Here is a 23262-nt window from a genome sequence, read left to right as displayed (position 1 = left end):
AGATTAAAAACAAAAACAGCCGAATCACAAATTGGAATTCAAAAGTAACCACTTGAAATTCCCGCCGCGGTGTCCCGCACGGTTCCTGAGATCACAGAATCCTCACATTCTCGACAGTAAAGTTGACAATTTACCGCGCAGCCCGAGCTGCCTCCTCCAATAACTTTCAGGCTCCATTACCGTGCCACGACGTCGTAAACCATATTTTTATAGCGCCGCATCAAATATACACCGCTCTGTTGAGTTCCTACGTTGTTTACGAGAATTGATAATAAACTGATCACTTGGGATTTTAGACGAGATTTAGTTTGTTAATATTGAATTATATTGTCTACTGACATTGTAATAAATCGAAACTAATTTGGAAATAATTAAAAACTCTTTCTTTTGACACTAATTTAATAGCGAATATTATTGCAATGTTGTCACGCCAGAGTGCAGCACTTCAGACAATGACAGCATTCAAATTATGACAAGAAGGTTTTCATGTGTAAAAATGTTTAGTTATTGTAATTAAATTAAAACCTTCTTTAGAATTTATTTACTTTTATTTGTAATGTATTTCCTTTCCTGAGCGTTAATTGGTTTTATTGGAACGTTTTGGATAATGCTCAGATATTGAATTGGGTAAAACTGTAAGTATAAGATAATAAATAATAATATAATTTCATTCCGGCTACCAAAACTAAACCGCCATATTACTAAGTTAGGTAGAAAAATCAGAAGGTAACGTTATGTATTTCGCCCACATCCACGCCCTCACTACACATAAATATAAATTACACTTGTCTTATAACCTAAGAAAAATAACCCTTCGTGCACCGGTTACCGTGACTCGGTTTTAGGCAAATTGCCTGCGCTACCACGCCGTCGTGTTTTATTTATGTCCAAATAAAAATTGCTCAATTTCACCGCCAGAGGACGCCACTATACTTAAGCGAATGTCGTAGTCATACGGTAATAGGTTTACTGGCGTAAACTTTACACGTTTCCGAAAAATATCAACATTTATTTATTATGGTTAATTTCTAATAATTTTGTTACCTACATTTATTTGGACGATATTATGTATTTTATTTCACTTTTTTTAAATGAAATTTAAACTCTTTAACATCATATCCTCATAATGGTGTTTGAGTTGAGAAGGAAACCTCTCCAATTCTTATCTGTCGCATCCAGATCGACCGACGATCGATTTAAAAAAAAATTATTGAATAGGTACCTATAAATCCCAAAATAATACGTGTTCTAAAGTTAATCCATTACTATAAGCGGATCGACGTGCCTAGACAAGTTGGACAATATCAAATTTCGTCCGTCGATCTCCGAATCCACTTCCATTACCCACCACGCCATTGTCAAAATCCACTCTAGTTTGCTAAAACCACCAAAACAGTTGAGAATTGACTGTCTACGTGTCCAATAGAATGTGACCCGTGAAAGTTTATTGGTTGTTCCCGATACCGTTCGATTTGGAAGGCATTCGGGGGCGGGGGAAGGTCGTGTTAGATTGGTGATCTGTAACGTGTTTAAGTCGCTCATCTCGGAATGGTATTACAGTATGAGTCTGTTAAAGCGCAGTTTCGTTGCTTCGAACGAAATAATAGGACTAAATTAACATGAAAAAAATTGTAACGAAGAATAGATTTATTTATTAAGGTTTTAAATTGGTGTAATTTGTGGAGTTATAGCTAAAATAATTCTCTAACAAGGTAAGAAAAACAGGTTTTAAGAATCAATTTTATAATCACATTTTATTTATTTATAGATGTAACTTTTAAAACGGCACTTTTTAGATTTCCCCCTTTTGCGAAGACCAGCCGGAAGCAGTAAAATACAAAAGAGGAATATATGCTCAAAACAGTAGTGGAACTGTACCTACAAGCCTCTCCCTTCGCGGACCGCAGGCCCCTCTCACACCTTACGGCACGTGCGATCGGGATTAAGGGCTGTGTCTAACTGTAACTTATAATGTTAGTCTTCCAAGGGATTCAACTTAAATTAATGCTTGAGTAAATATTTAATGCTAATAGCAGTAGTTACTGGTTTAAATTAACTTAATGCCTCCTTTGTAACCTCTATGGGCTGTTTGAAGTTAAGATTATAGGTTATACAGAATTAGATAAAAAGTTCTTAATCAGACGATGGTTATCATATAGGTTTCAACAATACAGGTTTAAAACGTCATGCGCCAGTTAAATTTCAGGTGATCTGATTACAGGCAGGTCAGGGGCTACTACTATGAAACGGAAACACGTAGCATGTCACTGCGTCTACACGTAAAATGAATTAATTTAGTATTGTAACCGCTAATAATAATGATTGAAGCGCGAAATTTTGAAATAACATGATCTCTCTCAGCTGAGCATTTTCCGGTTGCTTTCCCATTCGAGCCCAGGGTCCGCTTTCCTACTTTTCCAACTACAAGCCAACATTTCTCGGCTTTGCCCCTCAACTAGATACTATGTTATGTCTATTTATTTCGTCACAGGCAGCCCTACTCACCCAGCTAATATAATTGAGTCGGCTTTCAATTTGATTCGCATCCTCGTCCAGCCGGCGAGTGTCGGTGATAATTCGGCCGAAAAATATAAAAAGGCCTCAGGAGCAGCCGTCACGCCGTCAGACATATTGGATTACGAACGGGCGCGAACCGGGCCGTGCACTAAAGCGTATCTTTTTACGCACGTTATCGAATTTGGAAAGACTGATTTTTCTATATTTATTTATTAACATTAAATATTTTATTTTAATTTTTTCTCTATTTATTCAGTAATAGGTGGTGGTGGTGGTGTAGGTGCCAGGTCTTTTAAGTATTTAAATCTTTAAAAGTTTACTATTTATAAGACATTGAATCTTGACCGTAAATTATATTAAAAAATATTTTTTTTTATTTACTTTAATTAGGGTACTTACTTTAATTAGGGTATTAATTGATATATATTATAGATGGCACATTGCATTAAAGAATATTAACAAGCCTATCAAGTCATAAAAATTGTATGCAAATTTATATAAATTATTTTACACAATTATTTAGGGAAATTATAATAATTTATAAGTAGGTATGTCCCTATAGTATAGTACTTTGTTGTTCCAATTAAAAACATCCTAATAATAATTAATACGCGTATTCTACACGCAAGGAATTAAATACCTACTCCTGTACTCTTTAATTGTCTTTCAAATCATAAATACCTACCTGACATTTTAAAATTTTAATAATATTGATTTTAGAATTTTACAAATATAAAAAACAAAACTAGTGGACAGCGAGAATTAAATAAAAAATTAAATTGACGATCATCAAAACTCAGGTTTTCCCTCGCAAAAATCAAATTGTTTTGACATTGACATAGGACCATAGAGTCGATAAAACAATGGCGTAGTACAAACAAGCGTTACTACAATGATGCTTGACGCGAGAGCGCGTCGCAAATTGGGATCTCAATAGGGCTGCTAAAATGTTTTTGTTAATTTTCCCTCGAGTGTCGCTGTATGGTTATATTTTATTCATTCTGGACTCGAGTGGACGTCCCTTTGTGCTTTATGTTATATTTTAAAGTGCCCATTAAATTGATATGAAATTACACTAGAAATAAAGGGTTAGGTACAGTCGTTTGGATACATAAATAATAATAATAAAATTGAAGATTTGCACGTACCAAATATTTTCATAGAATTATGTAAAAATAAGCACATTTACACGAATATACTATAACATTTTAATTCGTATATATTTTATATGCTTCTTAGAATCAATACCTGGATTCCGAAGGCTATAAGATATATCATAATTAGTTAGTTACATAAAAATCAGTGGTTCATTATTTCACAATTCAAGGAACATTTAAGTATAAAAGCAAAACTCTGTCTGTTACGCTTTCACGCTATACAACTAAACCGCTGAAGCGATTCTATTGAACCCGATGAACTAGATTCCAAACATGTGCACATATGAATTTTTACCTCTAAAAGTTTGCATGACCAAAACGGAACTGCGGGCAACAATACCTAGTACATTATATGTATTATGGCTAATTTAATTGTCCTATTTGAATTCACACGAAATGTTGCGACAACCCTATATCCTTGCGGCTCTAATGACGTGTCGTCGTTGTATCGAAATCCACTGGCAATGAGAACTCACGGGACATAGTTGTGTTGAGAACTGACGGTAATTTTATGGAGCTTCTTGGTGACTGTAACTATTTAGTTCGTGGCGCGTGGGTCATCATTAATGTTTATTAAATTGTACCATACACAGTGATCAATTTAATTATCTTATTTTATAAATAAATAGAGTACTGGTACAATGTTAATTTTATAGATGTTTAATTTTAAAAAAAGATTCTCAAAAAAAAAAATGCGACACTAATGAAACGCTACACGCCGCGTTTAAACGGTCGTGAAATTCACCCATAAATGATTTATTATCATTGTTAAACAAGATGAGTTTAAACAAAACGCGTCGATTACAATCGCCCGTATGTTTCCATGTCGCGAGTATCATGAGTGTTTCGCCCTCCGCCGCCTCTTTATCAATCACACATTGAAATCAAATCGGGGTGAAAATGGAACAGGTCCCGCTGTGTTTGTGTGTAAGGGCTTCAAGGGCCCTTACAGCGTAATGTTTATTATGAAATTTTTGACGGCAATTAAAAATGTTTTGTTTTAAATCTTTTTGGTTGTTTCTCGAATTTTCAAACTTCATACAGACAGGTTTTAGTGATATTATGATAAATAAAGGCTTTATGTTCCATCATCACCACTATCATCACCACAGGCTGAACTACCTATATAAATGCATTTGTTGTACATGTCACACATACTTTTTAAGTTAATTTTGAAAATAATAATGAGATGAAAAAAATCTGGAATCGAGCGGGTATTGAACCCGCGCCCCTTGTCTATCTGGGACAGGGCTCTTGACCACTGAGCTATCGAGACCGTGCCAATTCGGCTGAATTCATCTCTTTACGTCTTACGCCGACGTACAGTATTTTCATTAGAGAGTAGTAGGTACTCTTAATTAATATAATAACACCTATATATAAAAAACAAACAAACAATATAGTCATCAACATCAACGCAACACAATTAAAAATTTATTTTATACTTAATTTATGTTGGCAACAAAATTGGATCAACTATGAGCGGTCTTAAAATGATTAGTGTCATAACTAAATTGATCAAATTGGGTAGATCATCTGTCGCAACAATATCCGCGTGGGACGGATCGAATCCGCGACCCTCTTGCAACCCTTCAACTATGCCACGATGTTTTATTAAGCTGGCCAATTTGTCTTTTTGTTTGTTAATGCAATTCTAAATAGGTAACAGTAGCATTCTCAAAGAGGTTCACGTCGGTGGTTGTTTGTAAAATCACAGCCGAAATTTATATTTTAGGTTTATTTTCTGCGCTTACCCCGGGCTTCAAGGTGTCACAGCGCCGAATGTTACCGGCAAACGAGGATGAGATATTGTAAATTTTAAGTGCTAGTTGGACCACGAATTTATTTAGTGTCTCCCGAGACTCGAGGTGAGACTTATTTTGAGATAAATAATTACCTACGTAAGTGCAACGGGGAAAACAAGATAAAAGAGAGACAGAGAGAGAGTTACGTAAGTGATGCTCAAGTAACCACGCGTGAACTAGATTGTTGCACTGTATGGTCTCATAGTGAATGACTCAATTTTTGCATCTAAATATCCTACCAAATATTATATTAAGAAAAGTGACATCCATACTTCATACTAACCATACTAATATTATAAAGAGAAAAGATTTGAAAAAAATTTTTTTTGATCGATTTTAATGAAATTTGGCACAGAGACAAAACCAAAAAAACCTTCAAGAGTAACATATTTTTTATTATAGTTTTAAACAAGCGAAGCCGGGACGGACCTCTGGTGTTGAATAAAATTAGGTACATAACAAATTTAAGAGCAACCGGCAAGGCACATTTATTTTAAAAAATCATCTCAAAGCAAAAGTAACAACGTTTACCTTTTTCTAGATATACCTATATAGTCGCTTTATGTAAATATAGTCACAGAGAAAATTTGTGAGAGTATCCGTAGGATTTCAGCCTTCGATATCCACCTAAGACCGGTTAGAACCAGTTTTAGATAACCTCAAATTCCCCTGCTGACACAAACTCATTACGTCATAACACACATAAGTTGCCGTGAAGTTTTTCATCACGTGATTAGGGGCGAATACCTCCCCCCTGCCCCTCCCTGTCCCGCACCCCGCAGACTCCTGGGAGCCGCAAATCTCCCGTTATCCCGAACATTCGAGGAGCTTTCTTAGCTTATGACGTTTAGGGATATAACCTATTCAACAATTTTGGATACGGCTTTTTAAAATAATTTATTTGGTACCAAATTTACGTAATAAAAATATTTTTTTTGATTTGATAGTGAAATAAATTTAAGATGGACTTACCATACCACCACGATTTTAAAAAAAATTCTTTGATACGATCTAATAAACACCTAAATTAATTAAAGTAACGTTTGATTATTGCCAAGAAAGTCATTGAGCGTGTTTCATTAGACTTAAGGCGTAATGTAATGCATACGACCCTCAGTCAAGAGGAATTAGGTTACCTATTTTATGGTCGGGGATTACATATTTTACTAGCTTTAGCCCGCGGAATCACCCGCGTGTATTTATCTGCGAAAGCGATACTTGATTTTCATACAAGTTTTCACCCCCATTATAGTCATTTAAGAGTTGGTTTAAAAATGTAGTCTATATTTGAACGGGAGTATTTAACTACGCACATACCAAATTTCATTAAAATCGAACTAGCGGTTTAGCCAAGAAAGTGGAACAGACAAACGCATTTATATGCGAAAGTCTGCCTGTTAAATATATTAGTATGGAATCCATACTAAACAACTACCCTATCCTCGGTTTCCTGCATCATTGGCGCTATTGTAATTAGATTCCTGGGCGAGAGTGGTGTAATTCGCTCAAAATGGAAGACGTATCGGAGCTAACTTGTTTATTGAAAATTATCTTCAGCGTCTCATCGGAAGATGATCGGTTTCGCGGAATTCGACGTGGCTTTTAGGAAGTTATATTTATTTATTACTATCGGCCTCTCCCGGCTTCGATCGGGTAAAACCACAATACGTTATACACTTAAACCTACGTCGGGAATCACTCTATCTATTTAAAAATCCGCATCTAAATCTGTCGCGTAGTTTTAAAGACAGACAGCGGGAAGCGACTTTCTGTTATACTATGTAATAATAGTGATACCTAATTCATTATATTCAAGTACTTTCGTACTTTCCTAAGTATGTGAAAGTTAGGTAATATTTATTAATTTAAGCCTTTATTTCTGATACCAAACACAATTACAATATTGTACATATATGTATAACAAAACATTAACATTATATATTTAGCGGATTAGTTAGTGATCAGCGTGTCTTGTGACACGTAGGCCTCTTCCAGCTGTTTCCATTCACTCCTATACTTAGCTTCTCTTGACCAGGTTGCTCCTCCAATTTTCCTGATATCATCTATCCATCTTTTCGCTGGTTTACCTCTCCTTCTATTTCCATCCCGCGGCTGCCATTCTGATATTATTTGTGTCCATTTAATTCTACTGTCTCTCATCATATATCCAGTCCAACGCCACTTTAATTGTCTTATCTTCCGTACGATATCCTCTACCTTGGTTGTGTATCTAATACTTCTTTCAATACCTCTTTTTGTAAGATCTAAGTTTTAGTAAGTGTTTTTGATTTAAGGCCCATGTTGGCATCCGTAAGTAAGACATGGCAGTATACAGGTGAACACTTTTCTTTTTGCAGTCATTGGGAAATTTGCTTAGAAGTTTGCTTTTCATTATCTCTTTTAGGGACCAGTATTTTTTCCATGCGTAAGCTATTCTTGTTTCTATTTCTATATCTGTTTGGTCTGAAAAAGATATTATTTGGCCTAGGTATGTATATTTTTTTAAAGGTAATATTACCAATGTCAAATTTTTGATGATTGTTAATTGATTGTGTGATTATGATTATTAATTGCCATTGTAAAGTGAAATTATCACCGTTATTTTTTAAATTCTATTTAGTCTATTAACACGAAGAATTTAAAGATTTTTGTTTAGTATTTCTGATCAAATAGTATATTTAGATGCTATTCCAATTGGTGCGCAGACGGGCCTACGTCATTCCTACACATAACCTTGTTAAGTCTCTTCCCAATAATGCATTAAAAATCTCCAATGACGTCCTTTGACGTGAACAATTTCAATACATTAACGGCACACGTAACCTGTCACTTTGCACAAAATATGGAAATCACAGAGCTGGTTAGGGGAACAAACTTTAAAGAGTAGATTTTTTTTTTCAGTTTTAGTCACTGGCTCTAGTAGCTTTAACTTGTGTGTACACAAGCGTCATGTAAAGACAAGAAAGTCACTATATTTCTTTGTATATCGTTGTCTTTATATACATAAAGTAGCATTAGTGCGGGAGTTTTTAGTAAATATATCATCATAGTGTCATCTGGTGGAAAACAGGCGGAGAAGTTGCTTCTATCCCATAGAAATCTCGTAAAAAAATCTTCATAAAAGGCCAACGTTTTCGTAGAAAAAGTAGTCCTTACACAGTCTGCGAAAGCACATATATATAATAAGTACTTACTTTCATCCAGTAGAGTAAGTAAATATTGTTTTCACGAAGTTATTCGTATAATTCATAATGAATTCCTTTATTGCAGAGGAATGAAATTCTGTGGAAAAATTCATAATATTTTTTCAAAAATTATTTGATAAATAAAAATTTTCAAATAACTAAAATTTTAAATACTAAATTTAATTAACGAGTTTACTATATATTAAATTACTATGTCGTTAACACTCCTTAATGCTTATTTACACTTACACATAAGTTAATGGAGTTTGAAAATAACGGGAGTATTATTCACATATGTTTTTAAACTAAACAAATAATTTAAACAAACCGTAATCCTTTGTAAAAAGAGTACTAAAGAAAAAGTATATATAAATGCTAAAGAGTACTTCTATACTAGTGTTAAACATTCTCGCCGTCTAACATAAACTTTAAAACTTATGTGCAATATATTTATGATAAACTTCTGTACTCTCTATAAATTTTTCACTTAGATTTCGCCCCCTAAAGTTCTCTACTTTCTTAACATATTTTCAGCGGTTATAAACGTAAACTTCCCGTTAACATGGCGTATGAAGTGTTTTAAAACATTACAGGGTTCTGACGTAATTACCAAGCGAATAACTTTTTAAGTAGGTGACGGTTTTACTTAGGAGCTTGGAGTGTGCTTAAGTTTGCAGGTTAAGTAAGGGCGTAATGAGTATGTGATGAGAGTTGATTACTTAGCGTGGCAGTTTAGGTAGAAAGAACTTTTGCTATTTTAAAAGCTTTCATTTAACTTGCAATCTCGCGTAATGAGAAAGTATGGACGCGTGTGAGGATGTTTAACAATTATGTTAAATCTACTGCACAGATTAATAAAATTTGGTAGACGAATAAAATTTAACATGAGATACCTCATGTTACTCAGTAAACTAACTTTAAAAAAAGGTATTTTGAGCAAAATTGCAACAGGCATATTTTTTGGTAGAAAATCTTATGCAGTAGCAATAAGGTCGTTATTTGATTGATATTTCAATTGCGTTTGAGATGTCGTAGAATGAATAGCCTAATAAGCATTTATCGCCACCGAAAATTGCCAACGCGAATTATAAACACGATAGTATTGAAGCAGCCAGTTTGTATATATTTGAAAAAGGAAACTAGAAAGAAAACCAAATTTCATATTAATTTTGAAGACTAATATTTTTTAATTATTATAAAGTTTATTAGAATTTCCCGGGAAAATTTATTACCGAATTATTTTTTGCCACTATCGAATTTATTGAAAGATTAAAATAACCTCGAAGTTCCAGTTATACCTATATTCTCACATTAAAAAATCAATTTCCAAAAAATTAACTGAACTAACAAAGAGAAACAATTTGTGACCGCCCGCTAACCATAGTTCACGCGAAACAGTTATTATTTAAACCTAACAAGTGACGCTTACCAAACAGTAGGTAATTACAACCCCTATTTTACAACACCCCTTGTAAACATCGCCAATTTACCCTGACCCCTCACAATCTTAACTTATACTTTAGTCATACACTTTACAGCTTATTCTAAAAGATTCGGAGGTCTTATTACATTGGTTATAGCAAGTAAAGTGACAGGGTCGTATGTTAACATGTGTTTTCGTTAAGATACAACCTTGTCAGTGTGGGGTGAATATGTTATCGTTTTGTAAGCGATGTAGGAACAGCGTAAGTGGTCGTTCAAGTGTTTGTGTTTTGTTTTATTCTATGGACCCGATTGATTTTGTTTTGTTTTACAGATATAGTCGCGTATAGCTATCAGAATAATAATAAGTATACAAGTTTTAAGCAATGATCCTTTCTTGCAATTTCAAAATGAAACTTCAGTAGTTTTTGCATGATCTACTTCAAACATACAGAGAGATAAATATTTAAGAAAACCTTTTTCTTCTATAACGGGTGGCCTATTATAGAAGAGAACCAATTGATGCCCAATTTTCCACAAATTTAGGTCTAAAATATCCCTCATAAAGTGTCCTAATTACATATACATATTGGCTAATAAAAAATATACCTATCATCATCATCTCAGCCACAATAAGTCCACCGCTAAACTCAGGCCTCTACTAAAGGCATCCACAATGACAATTACCGATTTTGACGATATCACCACCACCTGGTAGAAGTTGCGGTGCGCTCGCCTTAAAATAACGTCAAAATTATGATGCTCAGTCATGAATATGATGTAAAATATATTTTTAACCCTCAAGTGGAAGACCGAGGTGTAGGAGGGTTGCATTGAAATATTAATTTTACCCTAGTAAGGGATAAAAACTATTAGGCCCCGTCAGATTACGATCGGATTATTATTTTAACGAAATTAGCTTGCGGACTCTATGGGACGACCATAGAGTAACATTATATTGTCGTAGAAGCGACAATTTTTTATCTCATACGATGTGTTTATGGTCATGTATGTAGTATAGATTTAGCATATCCTGACGCGTCAATTTACTAATCTTTTTTTTTTTATGAATGCCAATAAATCGAATTCTTGTTGAGAATTTTTAAGATATTTTGCTATGAATATAACTATGGAAAAGGTGAACTTGTACTTGTTATGTTTACTTGTTTACATAAATATGTATGTTTTTGTTTGTGAATTAATGTTTTACTAACTTTTATTTAGTATTACAGAGTTATAAATTTCCACGTCGTCGCATATTTAGTAGTTTCCATGACAATGCGTTATTATGATAAGCATGACACGGTTGTGCACCAAGAAACTGCTCCCATCATCAGAACTTGTCTCAATTGTCATTTCATTCTTAAATTTTTTATCATAGATTTTAAAACCCCGCCTAATTTAAGGTCCAAAATTTTAACTGTTCACATATTTTGTGCCTACTGTCGCTACTGAACAATACTTGATCCATACAAAATTTCAGAGCACTCTCACCCATAGAGCTTATTAAAAGTAAATTGCGAAAATTGCTCACAAATGTGGCCTTGTCTAGCTAACCAGCTTACAACGACCAACGAGACGTGAACCCTCGTAGCAAATATTTACCACAGAATTATGGGTCTTTAATACTGGTTATGATTATACACCGACCAATTTAAGTTGGTATTTCATGGAGAATATTTTGTATAGACTTGAAGGTTTATTTTATATGGTCAGACACCCTCAACTGTTCTGGCGAATGATCTGTAATCTTTGAGTTATAACAAGCACCGAAATGGGGTAGTAATGATGTGATATAAAAGACTCTAGTGTTGACAGTGCCAGAAGGGGCATTACGTGTACATTATTTATGGATGTGTCGATAATACTTTTTTGTTGTGGGATAATTTTTGGAATGGTTATATCTTTACTTCGGCGACAAAACAAAAACAGTGTTTTTTCATTCTTCGTGGAAAAAAAATATAGTTTTTTTTATAACCAAAAAATATTCGATGATTCGAACACAGTCTGTCAAGAAAGTGAAGGAAACGGACTTAAAAAAAAAAACATTTTTTTTTACTACATGAACACCCAGTGTTACCAGCTAACAGGAGATAGCGTCCTCATTTATCTTCATCAATTTCATACAGACAGACTGAATATGTGTTTACTTCGATAAAATTATTAGATTTATGATAACTACTTATAAATACTTTTTATAGTAGTATCATTTATGTAGAAACTAGAACTCCACAAACACTATTTCATGTCCAATTTCAAATTATATAATAATTGTCAAAGCCACAAACTACTAGCATTTCAGAACGACCACTGACAGAGTCCGGACCCGTGCTTCACCAAAGTTCTCCACCTGGGTAAAGCACGGGGACTTCTAAGGTCCCGTGATCCAACTGATGACGTTATTGTCCCTTAGTACAGTCAAATAAATAAAAAATACATAATTTAACAAATATTTAATCAATGCGATTTATTATAACGCATTTTTTCCAAAAAATGGCCCAAGGAAATTTCGTTATGAACATAAATATTTTTGCGCAGGTTTGGTTTCAAAACCGTCGAGCGAAATGGCGGAAAGCGGAGCGCCTAAAAGAAGAACAGAGAAAGAGAGAAGGAGCAGACATCCTCACGAAGAGAGATCCCGCTGATGATAAGGTATAAGGTTACATTCTTCTAAAAGGTGGAATCACGCAGAGTTTAATGACGTCAACGTGATGACCACATTACAATCTCATGTGGTAGAAAAGAGCTAACAGTTTACAAACAGCTGAACGCACATTTTCCTAACTACACTCCCGAACTAAGGACACTCTCGAATAAATTTTCCACAATTCCACCTTTTAGAAGAATGTTACCTTATACCTTAGGTTACATTCTTCTAAAAGGTGAAATCGCGCAGAGCGGTGGTAGTTTTATAGTGTTAAAGCTTAGATGAAAGCCGGCGTACGAAGTATTTGCGGTGGTGAGCGAAAATCATCTGCGACGATTAAACACGCGTGGGGCCGCCAGAGCCCCGCAGCGCCGGAGTCGTGACATTGCCTGTTACAGTGTACAAAACAAACGTCGAAAAAAACAAATTCATAAAAGCAAATCTTGTGGCAATAAAAATTAAATTAAAAATAATTTTTCTACAGCCGTTTGGCTGCTACTATGACACGAACAGATATACATAGACACGTTATACTAATAACCTCCTTTCGTCGTCCTCTTAATTCAGGGGTCATCAGAATGCGGCATGTCCCGGGGTTCGGCTGAAGCGTCTCCGGTGTCCGGAGTGGTGTCTCCGCGTGGCTCTCCGCCCGCCACGCCCGGCTCGCCGCGCCGCTCGCCGCTCCGCTCCCCGAGGAGATCACCCAACCGGTCGCCTAGGCCTGAAAGGTTACAATTTACTAGTTGCATCCTGTGACACGGCTCGCGAGCGAATATCGGGTAGATTTTACAAGCTTTTATTTAATTTACAATGTACTTCGCCATCGTGTGATATTATGTGTAATAATTTGTTTGTTCGGTAGATTCTTGAAACTCAATTTTGAAACATATATCTTCAATTGATTGTGCTGACAGTTTGAATTATTATGCATTATTTGTTATATGCATGACCTGATAGTGCACACAAGATAGGCTACCGATGACGGAATTTCTCAACGGTTAATACGGACTTGTATATTTGGTTATGATGGCATTGCGTTATTGTGATAACCAAAATATATTTAACCGCATACACATGATCTTCTCTGCATTTTGTTTTTTTTTTTAATGATGTAATAAATCAATATATATACAGTAGTTTCGGCTGTACCTAGTCAGTCAGTCAGTCACTCTATATATATTTATATAGAGTGACTGACTGACTGACAAGGTACAGCCGAAACTACGAAACTACTAACTATTTTTACTCACATAGGAAGTTGTGTGCAAAAGCTAGTACCTTATATAACAGACAAGTATAATAATATTGTATTCATATCCAGATCGGAGGCGAGCTGCGCGTCCCCCGCTCCATCAGTGGGCAGTGCAGGCTCCAGGGACGCTCCCCCCGAACACAGGCCGGCGCACCACCTTTTCTCACCATTCGACCAGTAAGTCTATCCATTAAAACCCTAAGGAATACCAATTCCTCATTGATAACCTAATCGAAGAAATCATAACTATTATTTGTTTGTGTTTAAAATATGACATACTAACTCTGCCCCGGGGCTTCGCTCCCGTGGGAATTTCGGGATAAAAAGTACCCTATGTGTTATTCCAGGTTATCTCCCACCCGTGTACCAAATTTAATAACAATCGGTCCAGTAGATTTTGCGTGAAAGAGTATCAAATATATGTATGTTGTATGTGTACGTGATGATGTGTGAGTGATGTGTGTACAACACATCCTCACAAACTTTTGCATTTATAATATTAGTAGTACATATATAATTACTAGCTTTGGCCCGCGTCGTTACTAGTGTGGATTTCCCACTGGAAAAGAAATACCCTATGTCCTTCAACACACTGCAAACTACATGTATGCAAAATTTCAAGAAGATTGATTAAGTATATAGAGAATGAAGTGGTAACAACAAACTTACTTTCGCATATATAATATTAGTTAGGATTAGAATTTACCTACAAAACCCTACTTAATCTCTTAAACATTCCAAATCTCAATCTAAATGTTGGTAATATTTATCTTGGAATCATGGCAGTTAACGCGCGCAGGAAGCTCGCTTCATTTGTTTACTAAACTTCGGTATCAATTTAATTACAAGTGAATCATACTCAATTCGTTGGATGTCGTCATTGAGTGAGGAAGCTATAGGGCTGCCTCGTTCCGTACTGTCGTATTCCTCATGGCTGAGGATCGAGGCCGTTAAGTGGAATGACACACACAACGAACTCTTCTTTGGCAATATTAATTAGTTTGGCATTGCTTACTCCATTTCACACACTATATTATAAATTATCAGCTACAATGAGTTTCCTAATGTCAATCAGTCAGTCAGATTGGTAAACAAATTTAGGTGACATAAGTAAGATTTGAACCTGGGACCTTCCGGTTCACAGATGGGTGTCTCAACCATTTGACAATCACCGCTGCCAGATATTCTAGTTTTGAATTTGTCAGAAATTCTAACAAAATTATCATAAACACCATCGGCATAAATAATAAAAATTTAAATGTAAATGAAGGTATTTCAGCCACGCCAAGGCTTGAATCATCATCAGAATTAAGCAAATCTCTTGTCGATAGAATTCCATTTATTTCTTTTCATCGCCAACTGTCTCATTTCTTGATATGACACATTATTTCCTTCATCTGTTTCATATAGCCCTCCCTGGGCATTTCTTCCTTTTTGAAGGTTGAATACACTTATCATTTTGTTATCTGGCAACCCTAGAGCTTCGTGAATATGGCAATTAATCAATTAAGGCTACAGTCCGTAACTCGTAATGAACTGTAATTACATTGCGACGCGGGCAAGATGGACGAATTAACGGGAATTACACGAGTAAGGGTATAACTAAATGTGAAACATGGTGTGAGACGCGTTTCCACTTTCTGATTTTTTCATTGGATTGACTGATTCATTTATTAGTAGCTTTTGTCCGCGGCTTGGCCCGCGTTTTTTAAATTATATAAATATAATTTATTATTGACGTTGTTATATTGGATTCTAAGCAACGTCTCGCGATTAAATCTATACCAGATTCTAAAGTCAAACCATCCGCTGTACATCTGTAAAAACCGCATCACATTTCATACAGTACTTTTTACGTGATGCGCGGACAAACAGACAAAAATACTAAAAAATAATTAGTAGTAATTTTGGGTAATTCTGGCTTCTAATAGTGACATAAAGACCTGTTATAATTATTTTTCTATAATATCTCTTACCAAAATGTAGACATAGGCAACTTTCAGTTTTATTATATCTATAGGTATAGCTTTATTTAAACAACGAAACACTATAATTTACTGTCACTTTAATTTATCACTTTTAAGTATTCATATCTCGATTCCATTGTTATGTGATTGTAGAATAATCCGAACGCTGAATCAATATATTGAGTGACGATACACAATCGGATTTGTTTAAAGATCGTTCGAATTGATTCTAATTGTGCGCGTGATTCAGTAATTGTGTTGTAGTTCTTATAGATTTGTTCTATCCTAAACATGCAATGAAGCGGTGGTGGTGTAATGGCTAACACGCCCGTGGATCGAAAGGTTCCAGGTTCGAATCCTACTCGTGCCACATGAGTTTGTATACCAATCTGACTCATGTATAGTTATTTTCATCGGCCACCACTCTTGCTTCCGGTGAAGGAAAACATCGTGAGGAAACCTGTACACTGGTTGATTATTAACTTGTGTGTGAAATAGAGAAGGCAATGGCAAACCACTGCATTACTAATGCCAAGAAAGTTGTTGTGTGTGTATAATTCCACGTAATGACCACGAATTCTCAGCTATGAGGAATAAGACTATGAAAAAGAAACTTTAAATTGGTTTATTATTTCCCGCAATTACAAGCTACAAGCTCTCAGCTTCGCTCGGGTAAAACCATAATAACCTATATATGTAAACCTTTTGAATTAGTCTCTCTACTAAAAATACCCGCATTAAAATCCGTTACGTAGTTTTAAAGGTCTAAGCATACATATGGACTCTCTTTGGGTCCCCTGATCTGTCACTAACACATCGATATGAAATAAATCACGTATATTATTCTCAAGTTAATATTATCCTCAAAGCTACAAACTACTAGCGTTCCGGTTTTAACATCAATAACGTTTTAATAAATCCCTGTATTATTAACATTTAACACATGTTATGGTATACTTATATTAAAATTCTTCGGCTATATCTAGCCGTTTGCAAAAATTAATTGTTAAAATTCCCCTACAGTATATAATAAGATGCTGCGAGAATGCTAAAACAGTATTAAATATACATACAAAATTGACTTTAACTTGGTTACAATCGATTCACGTCAAACTCGCTAAGAAGATTCAGTTTAATCGAATCGAGGTTTAATTACCAATAATAACGAGAGGTTAACTTGCCCCGGTTCAAATTCAGTTTAAACTTACTCGCTCAGTTACGGAGTTGTAGCGATATTGGTGAATTACATGAACAATCTGTTGGAAGTTAGCCCGATCTACTTATATTAACTTAGTTAAGTGGAAATGTCGTAAGTAGAGAATCTAGAAATTCTACTATTAATGTAATTTTTTGTAATTCAAAGTTGGATCTTTGGTGGATCTTATCAATAATATAATAATCATTTTATTTTTCTCCACAATGGCATAGTGTTACAAACAGTTAAATGCATGCACAAGTAATTGTGGAGAACTGGCGCCTATACTAGGTTTCTGAAGAACCTGTGTTACGGAGATGGGAGGATGAGAGGATGGGAGGAGGGATCCCTACATGAGATAAGTCCGCCGCCGTTGTACATGTACCTTTCTTTTATTAATTTTGACGGGTCACCAGGTCTTCCCTATAAAATAAGAACTAACGCAGATACATTAATAGTATATTTATTTGCTTGTTCAAATATTATTTGATTTAATTATGGAGAGCTTACGTGTGTGGCAAAGATGGTAATATTATATATGAGCGTTTATGTAAAGGCGCTGTTATTATTAGCGTGGTGCCACCCTATAATAGTACCACTCCACATTCTCCAATCGATGTTCTATATGGCGGCTAAGGGACACAAATGCTCGGCAACTAAAAGCGTTCCCAAAAGAGATGACGTCAGGCAGGAGTTCAGAAATTTTAATGTTTATTTTTTACACCTGACTTCGTGGCGTCACAGCCCCGAATGCAGCGAAATTTGTAGATAAGACATATCTGGATCTCTTAAGCTCGGGATAAGAATATATGGAAGGAGGAAAGGGAGGTTAATGGGATGTGAATTGTTGAATAATATTCAAAATTAAGAAAATTCAAGACATGATAATTATCTAAAACAAAAATTGTATACCTATTCAAGATTTTTCTTGTAACCGGGAGTTCACGCTCAGGTGATACAGAGTTATATAATAACAAGAAATTTTATTTCTAGGACGCTTGGTGTGTGCATAGAAGATATTAGAATTTACGTAAAACTGGACCTTTCCCATTGGAAGAGAACAGATTTAATGAGATAATAATATTAATTCCCGTTATTCTGAGCTCTGCGTATATGTTATTCGGTATACCGTATTTTCCGGATAGTAGGTGTAATGAGACAAGCTTTGGTCGCATTAGGTTGGACCCGCATCCGGTCATACGGCTTTGTGGAAATTCTGTGCAAATCCATTCAAATACAATATGGTTTAGTTGTAATTTATCATTAAAAAGCACAAAATACTATTGTCTGTAAGAGATAAGTCCGCCGCCGTTGTACATGTATCTTTCTTGTATTAATTTTGATTAGTATACTTATTTTGGGCGCAATGGAAAAACGTAAAATGCCAGTTGCTTATATTCCCGCGCAGATTATAAAAGTCTAATAAGGGAGAGAAGCCATGAACTGAAGATTCTTCTCGATTGATTAGCAACCTCTCTCTCTCTCATCTGAACGTTTTTCCGGTTTTTTCCTTAGCCGTTGAGCGTCTTTGTTACTTTTTCGTCTCCAGTACGCGCAGTCGTCACTACCATAGTTGTCGGACCATGGCATAACCTATCACTATTGAAACTTAATTCCAACAATAGCTATCTAGATGCAAGGCGGGTGCATCTAGATGTAGCCACAGAGTTTCGCAACACTGTATCCGTCTGCCCCTAAGGGATAAAGACGTATACGTTACTGCATGTACAAAATTCATCGCACAATTGAGAGTTTTAAATTAAAGTTTTTTTTTTTTACAAAATATATATTTATTTCATCGCTTAGTCGTGATATTGTTTTCTTTTTTGATTCATGAAACATTATAAAAATTACAGCAATATAAATAGATATTGCTGTAATTTTTATAATGTTTCATGAATAAAAAAAGATTTCAGAAAAAAACTATAAAAAGTTTCACTATAATAAAAAGAAATTATAATACGTATATTTCAGATTACGGAAGCCAATTCACACAAAAATATTAATTGACAAGCAAAATAACTCAAATTAAAACTCAATCATATCAAAAACAAAATTGATAAGCGTAAAAACGTACATTGCTACCCAGATTCTGTCATCGATTGACAAATTATCTTTTGATCAATTTAAAACGCTATTTATTTTCCATAACCGCATTTAACGTCAGTAGAAGTAATTTGTATCACTTTCATGACATAAAGCTCAATTATGCCTTTCTATTTGTAGGGCAGTGACCTTTGCTGCGTAACCCTAATATCATACATTCTGCCCGCGCGTCTATTATTTTAATTTCGAAGACGTCGCGTGCGCATACCTATCAATTGTGAGGAACTTTGATGTATTAAACTGTTTAAAGGAATGGACTAGGCATATTTATTGGAAGCGAATATTTTTTTAATAATAATAACGAGATCTGAGGTGCAGTGGTCACACGCTACGTGGAGGTGCTGGGTTTTGGTCGATTCGCGACGGGGGCAAATATTTGTACTTGCGTGCGTTTCTGTGTTATGTTCGTCAGACCCGCGTTTAGTGTGAGCCGTTGGGTGTTGTATACCATGTAGAAAAATACTTAGTAATGTCATATCAGTAAGTGTAATATAGCGACAGGTAAAAAACTTACAAATGTTATTAGAAAATTAAATCAAATAGTTTTCTTTGTACATCAATCAATTGTACAGCAATCGATCCAGTAGATTTTTCGTGAATGAGTAACAAACATACATACACATATATCCTCACAAACTTTTGCATTTATAATATTAGTACCTAATATACATTATCTTTTTTGGTATTGACTAATTCAAATTCACGCAAAATCTACTGGACCGATTGTTATCAAATCTGGTACACGGGTAGAATATAATCTGGAATAAGACACAGGGTATTGTTTATCCCGAAATTCCCACTGGAGCGAAGCCCCGGGACGCAGCTAGTAATCTATATATTACTATCATTATATTTATTATCACAATCTATTGACATTTAATACACTAAACATTAGTTTGCCTCCTTGTCTACGATGCCACAAGACCTCTACGAAAAGCTACGATATCTCTACGAAATTATATGTAAAGTTACATAAACATGTTACACGTTAATTCTGTGTAACTTCACTGTAAATGTAACTTGAGTAAGCGAGACTCGTATTAAGTGGAATTACCGTTCTACTTAATTAGGCAACTCAAATATAATAAAGTGGCATATGCAAATGATATGAATGGAGGAAAACGTGGAGTGCCGCGAGAAATGGACAAGACAGCGAAATAATATTTGGAGTCACTTGTTTTACCAGTTTAAATTTTACTGTACCAGTTGGAAGTTACTGTATCATTACTATAAAATTTACAATGTATCCTTATCCTATAATTGTATTTGCACAAATACAATGAATATGCGACTGCCATGTCAATTTCATAGTAACTTTGTAATGAGTTTGAATGAGCTATCATAAAAATGACAAGATTTTTTCATAACGAATCTTAGCGAACTTCGGGATAAAAAGTACCCTATGTGTTATTCCAGGTTATATTCTAGTTCTACCCGTTTATGAGTCCAGTAGATTTGAAAGAGTAACAAACACACACATATATCCTCACAAACTTTCGCATTTTTAATATTAGTAGGATATTCAAACATTTGCATATTAGATCGCCCTAGTTGTCATGCATATTTGGAAATTCATGCGAGACAATATATTCATTTTTGAGCTATAAAACCGTAGCTCAATCTGAAATATGATGAAAACGCCACCTCTACGCCGCGTTACCGTGGACGCGTCTTCAATTACCGTATTCATTCCGCGATGAATTATCATATTAAATGAATTACCATCCTCATCCATTCGTCCAATCGTGTTATGTCGGCTCTCGTTTGGTTTTATTCCATTTTCTATCATTTCCCTAATTGCCTTTATATCATGTGAATATCGTATTTAATGTAGTACGAGGCGACAACCACAGCTATTCCAAAAACGTTCACATTAGAACAGTCGACCGTAAGATCATAGCTGAATTTTAAAAACGGTTTATTTTCTAAGCGGGCATCGGGCTTTTTCATTTTATTACTAGTAATCGCTCGGGTAAAAATATAATAAATTACGCACTTAAACGTTCCTTAGGAAGCAAACTATCTATTGGTGAAAACCGTATGAAAATCCGTGTAGGTATTTGGTTCTCTCTGGCTCAACAACGTACAAGATTATACAATACAAAATTATTTGATGAAAGCTCTCAGTTATTTAAATTTCAAAATTCTAAATTTTCATTAGTTTAAAAGCAGAATTTACTAATGTACTAGCCATCACATCTGCGTATGCCAAGTACACGCTCATATGAGAGTAGAATTGTATATGTCGAAGGCTATATACTTCATTTTTCTTCATTTGCCGCGGATCGACATTAAATAAATAAATAAAAAAATATTATATACATTAGATGGCGTTTGATTTGTCGATCAAATGTTTAAGCATTATGACACAGCAATATAAATTTTAAATATATTACAAAACGACGAGCGTTTTTAAACTAGCGACGCCGTGTACAAACGGCAGATTGATACAAAATTCCTGTGACATATTTCTGTAAATCTTATTTATTTATTCATCAGTGTTATTGCTAACACTGGTGTCAGATTTTATTCAAGTCGCCTAAAGGCATCTGACATGACTTTTACGACTACCTAACCCGCCATCTAGTGGCAGGTAGTCGCATACACTAGTGACTACACTACATTAATGAACTAAACTGTCCACTAGTGTGCAGGTTTCCTCGCGATGTTTTCCTTCACCGGAAGCAAGTTTTATTTATTTATTCAAACTTTATTTACAAAGAAAGGATTTCTTACCAATCTTCGAGAAAATCTCTGTCAAATTCGATATATTTATTATGTCCAGTTTAACAACAAATTAGTCATCACATAATTACCGACCGCACATTTAGTTAACCCTAAAAGCATTGCAATGGAATCGAATTAATTGCGTCAATTTGTCTGTCCGTCTGTCTGGGATAACTCAGTAACCCTTGCAACCCGCATATAGCTGTGAATTTTAATTAGTTGCTGTAATTCGAGCTTTATCTGTTGATTTTGGCGGTTACGAGTTATACCGGTTTTTACTGTATAATTAACGGGTTGACTTGATACATTGAAAATATCAAAGCTATTTTTATAATATTGTTTTGAAACTTCTATACTCAGCTGTACATATAATTGCAAGGTGTTAATAAAATACATTTAAGTAACGGGATTTTCTTATCAATCCCCAAATAGCCGTAACAGGGAGGGGTGGTGAAAGTTTGTATGCAAAACACAAAAAAATGTCTTTGTTGCGGATGGAGTCGCGGGCAACACGTAGAAGCTACTACATAATGGTGACGCCCCACGAGAAAACACTTTATGGAGGGAAATCACTGAAGATATTTCACTTGCTCATTTCGATTAGAACTTCGTAGTACAGTCGACAGCACATCAACGTACCCAAATTATTTGCAAACTTGCCACAATTACCGTGACATATAGGTTCATGCAGGGTAACTTGATGTGGCGTTGACTGTACTAGACAGCTGACATCATAAACAACGAAGATTGCTCCAGCTCCATCGTCGACTTTTGTAAAATTTTACGAAGCAATTTTGCTTCGTAAAATTTTACAAAAGTCGACGATGTCGATTAACTAAAAACCGGTTTAAGCCAGTTCAAACCCGTTGACAGGAGTTGTTTCGCGCCAACCCTCGCCCGCATCGGGTAATAGCAACGTAATAGCCCCCATTGATATGACAAATAGATTTGCTGGCTTGTTACATACGACACTGTGTGGCCAGTTGCCCGGTACGGTTGGCGTATTTAACCCTTTTTATGGGGACACCTGATACCGCCACACTATCGCGGAAAAGTTAACGGATTTGGCATACATTGCTGGTTTTTCATTGCGGTAAATAAAAGCACTCATACAAACTACGCAATGTTCATGTATGCGCGTCGGCTGCGTATGAATGAATGGCCGGTATGAAATCTTATTTTCGTCACGTACTACATTTTGGAGGACTTCAACAAGGCCAACGACAGAGTGATCAGCATGGTCATATACTGGTTAAACTCCGTTTGAATAGCCATTCCGACT

The 23262-nt window shown here is 35.3% G+C and overlaps 1 protein-coding gene across 1 annotated transcript in view; it reads left to right on the top strand.

Moving 5' to 3' along the window:
- The window catches only part of Drgx (Dorsal root ganglia homeobox), a gene marked incomplete at its 5' end in the record, with an annotated part of 68499 nt that overhangs the window by 18509 nt on the left and 26728 nt on the right, over positions 1-23262 (top strand). The window contains 3 exons of the mRNA XM_053755153.1: positions 12625-12738; positions 13301-13461; positions 14055-14162. Coding sequence (XP_053611128.1) covers positions 12625-12738; positions 13301-13461; positions 14055-14162 — 383 coding nt within the window. The remainder of the gene's footprint in view (positions 1-12624; positions 12739-13300; positions 13462-14054; positions 14163-23262) is intronic.

Source organism: Plodia interpunctella, chromosome 14, assembly GCF_027563975.2.
Source record: "Plodia interpunctella isolate USDA-ARS_2022_Savannah chromosome 14, ilPloInte3.2, whole genome shotgun sequence".
Lineage (NCBI taxonomy): Eukaryota > Metazoa > Arthropoda > Insecta > Lepidoptera > Pyralidae > Plodia > Plodia interpunctella.
The sequence above is the reverse complement of the archived record's forward strand: the minus strand, read 5'-3'. Positions and strand labels throughout refer to the sequence as shown.